Below are 2,034 nucleotides of genomic sequence, written 5' to 3' on the forward strand. Positions count from 1 at the left end.
TATGTGCCCTATATTAAGGAAGAGAAAGCCAAGGTGCAAAGATTTGTTAGTAGTTTACCTCTATATATAAGAGAAAGGATCGAGTTTGACAATCCTAGGACGATGGATGAAGCTATCCGCAAGGCTAGAATCTGTTACCAGCAGAATAAACAGAAAGGAGATGCTCCAAATAAAAGATGGAATGAAAGAAGAGGTAACAAAACAGTTGGGAATAGTAAAGGAAGTCGCAGCAGTGGAAGTAGGGGAGCTGGAAAAGGGCAGAACAACAGAACTATATCAAGAGGGTCACTCAGGGCTAGGCCAATCAGTGAGTCTAGAGTGAGTGAACAGCCTGTTAGGCCAGAGGGCGAAGGAATGGCCAGACCTCCAGTTCAATGCTGGGGCTGTGGAGGACCACACTACGTCAAAAACTGTCTGCAGCGAAAGGGTACTGATCAGATATCTTAGATTCATGAAGCATCGACCGTTGGTGAAGTGGGACGTAGCGTACCAAGGATTAACGTAGCCTTGGATGACCGTCAGGCGGAATACCAGCTGACTATGGTGGAATTTGAAGGTAAAATTTTGAATCTTCCTATAGCTGTACTAATTGACCCAGGAGCTACTTTAAGTTATATTAGCCCAAATATAGTAGAACAGTGTAAGTTACAATCTGAAAAATTCAAGAATCCATGGCTGGTATAGCTAGCTACGGGGGCCAAGAGACGGGTCTTGGCAAAAATTAATAATTGCTCTTTAACCGTAACAGGACAGCCAGTAGTAGTAGATCTGAATGTACTTCCTTTGGGCTCATATGACGTCCTGATTGGGATGGATTGGCTAGAAAAACATTGGTCACTAGTAAACTGCAAAACAAAAACCATTTATTACAAAGATGACTTTGGAGAAAAACAGGAAATGCAAGGGATTAAGCGCCCCGTGCAGCTCTGGCCAATCACTGCATCCCAACTAGCTAAATGTATAAAGAAAAGATGTCAAATTTATGCCATTCAGGTAGGCTATGCAAATTCAAAAGATAAAGCAGCCACACTGGAAAACATTCCTGTAATACAAGAATTTGCGGATGTTTTTCCAGAGGAGATACCCAGGCTACCACCTAAAAGATATATAGACTTTACCATTGAATTGACACTAGGGGTAGCACCAGTGTCGAGGGCACCTTATCGAATGAGCGTACCTGAATTGACAGAATTAAAAATGCAACTGCAAGAGCTACTAGACAAGAATTATATTCGCCCCAGTGTATCGCCATGGGGAGCCCCAGTGTTATTTGTCAAGAAAAAAGATGGAACGCTTTGAATGTGTATAGATTATCGTCAGCTGAACAAGCTCACGGTCAAAAATAAATATCCTTTACCTCGGATTGATGAACTTTTTGATCAAGTGAAGGGTGCAACAGTATTCTCTAAGATCGATTTGCGATCAGGTTACCACCAGATTAGGATTAAAGAGGAAGATATTGCTAAAACAGCTTTCAGGACACAGTATGGACACTACGAGTTTGTAGTGCTACCTTTTGGGTTGACCAATGCACCCGCCACCTTTATGTGTTTAATGAACAGCGTGTTTCATGGGTTTTTGGATAAATTTGTGCTAATATTTATTGATGATATTCTGATTTACTCCCGTTCTAAGGAGGAGCACGAGGAGCATCTCAGATTGGTGTTACAAACTCTTCGAGAACACCAGTTGTATGCTAAGTTCAGCAAGTGTGAATTCTTTAAGGAGGAAATACAGTACTTAGGCCATATAATTACAAAGGAAGGGATTGCAGTGGACCCGGAAAAGATAAGGACTATAATAAAATGGCTCGTACCAAAGGATGTGGCCGACATCAGGTCCTTTATGGGGCTAGCTAGTTATTATAGAAGATTCGTGGAAGGTTTTTCAAGGGTAGCATACCCTATCACCTCATTGCAGAAAAAAGGAAGGGTATTCAAATGGACCTTAGAGTGTCAGTAGAGTTTTGAGCAACTTAAAAATTTACTCACCACCGCACCCATCTTGAGTATAGCTGATCCTAACAAGGACTAC

The 2,034-nt window shown here is 41.7% G+C and overlaps 1 protein-coding gene across 1 annotated transcript; it reads left to right on the plus strand.

Moving 5' to 3' along the window:
- The first annotated feature begins 810 nt into the window (after positions 1-810).
- Positions 811-1,299, plus strand: LOC149261943 (uncharacterized). The gene has a single exon (XM_089372517.1). It carries the CDS (start codon positions 811-813, stop codon positions 1,297-1,299), a length of 489 nt encoding a protein of 162 aa, XP_089228643.1.
- The last annotated feature ends 735 nt before the right edge of the window (positions 1,300-2,034 follow it).

The sequence above is a fragment of the Pinus tabuliformis genome, chromosome 6 (genome assembly GCF_031772625.1).
Source record: "Pinus tabuliformis cultivar Carrire ecotype Pingquan chromosome 6, CPIR1, whole genome shotgun sequence".
NCBI classification, from domain to species: Eukaryota; Viridiplantae; Streptophyta; class Pinopsida; order Pinales; family Pinaceae; genus Pinus; species Pinus tabuliformis.

Bases quoted from the DNA above. Each gene is read 5' to 3' on its own strand.
- LOC149261943 (XM_089372517.1), top strand. From the start codon at position 811: ATGGATTGGCTAGAAAAACATTGGTCACTAGTAAACTGCAAAACAAAA.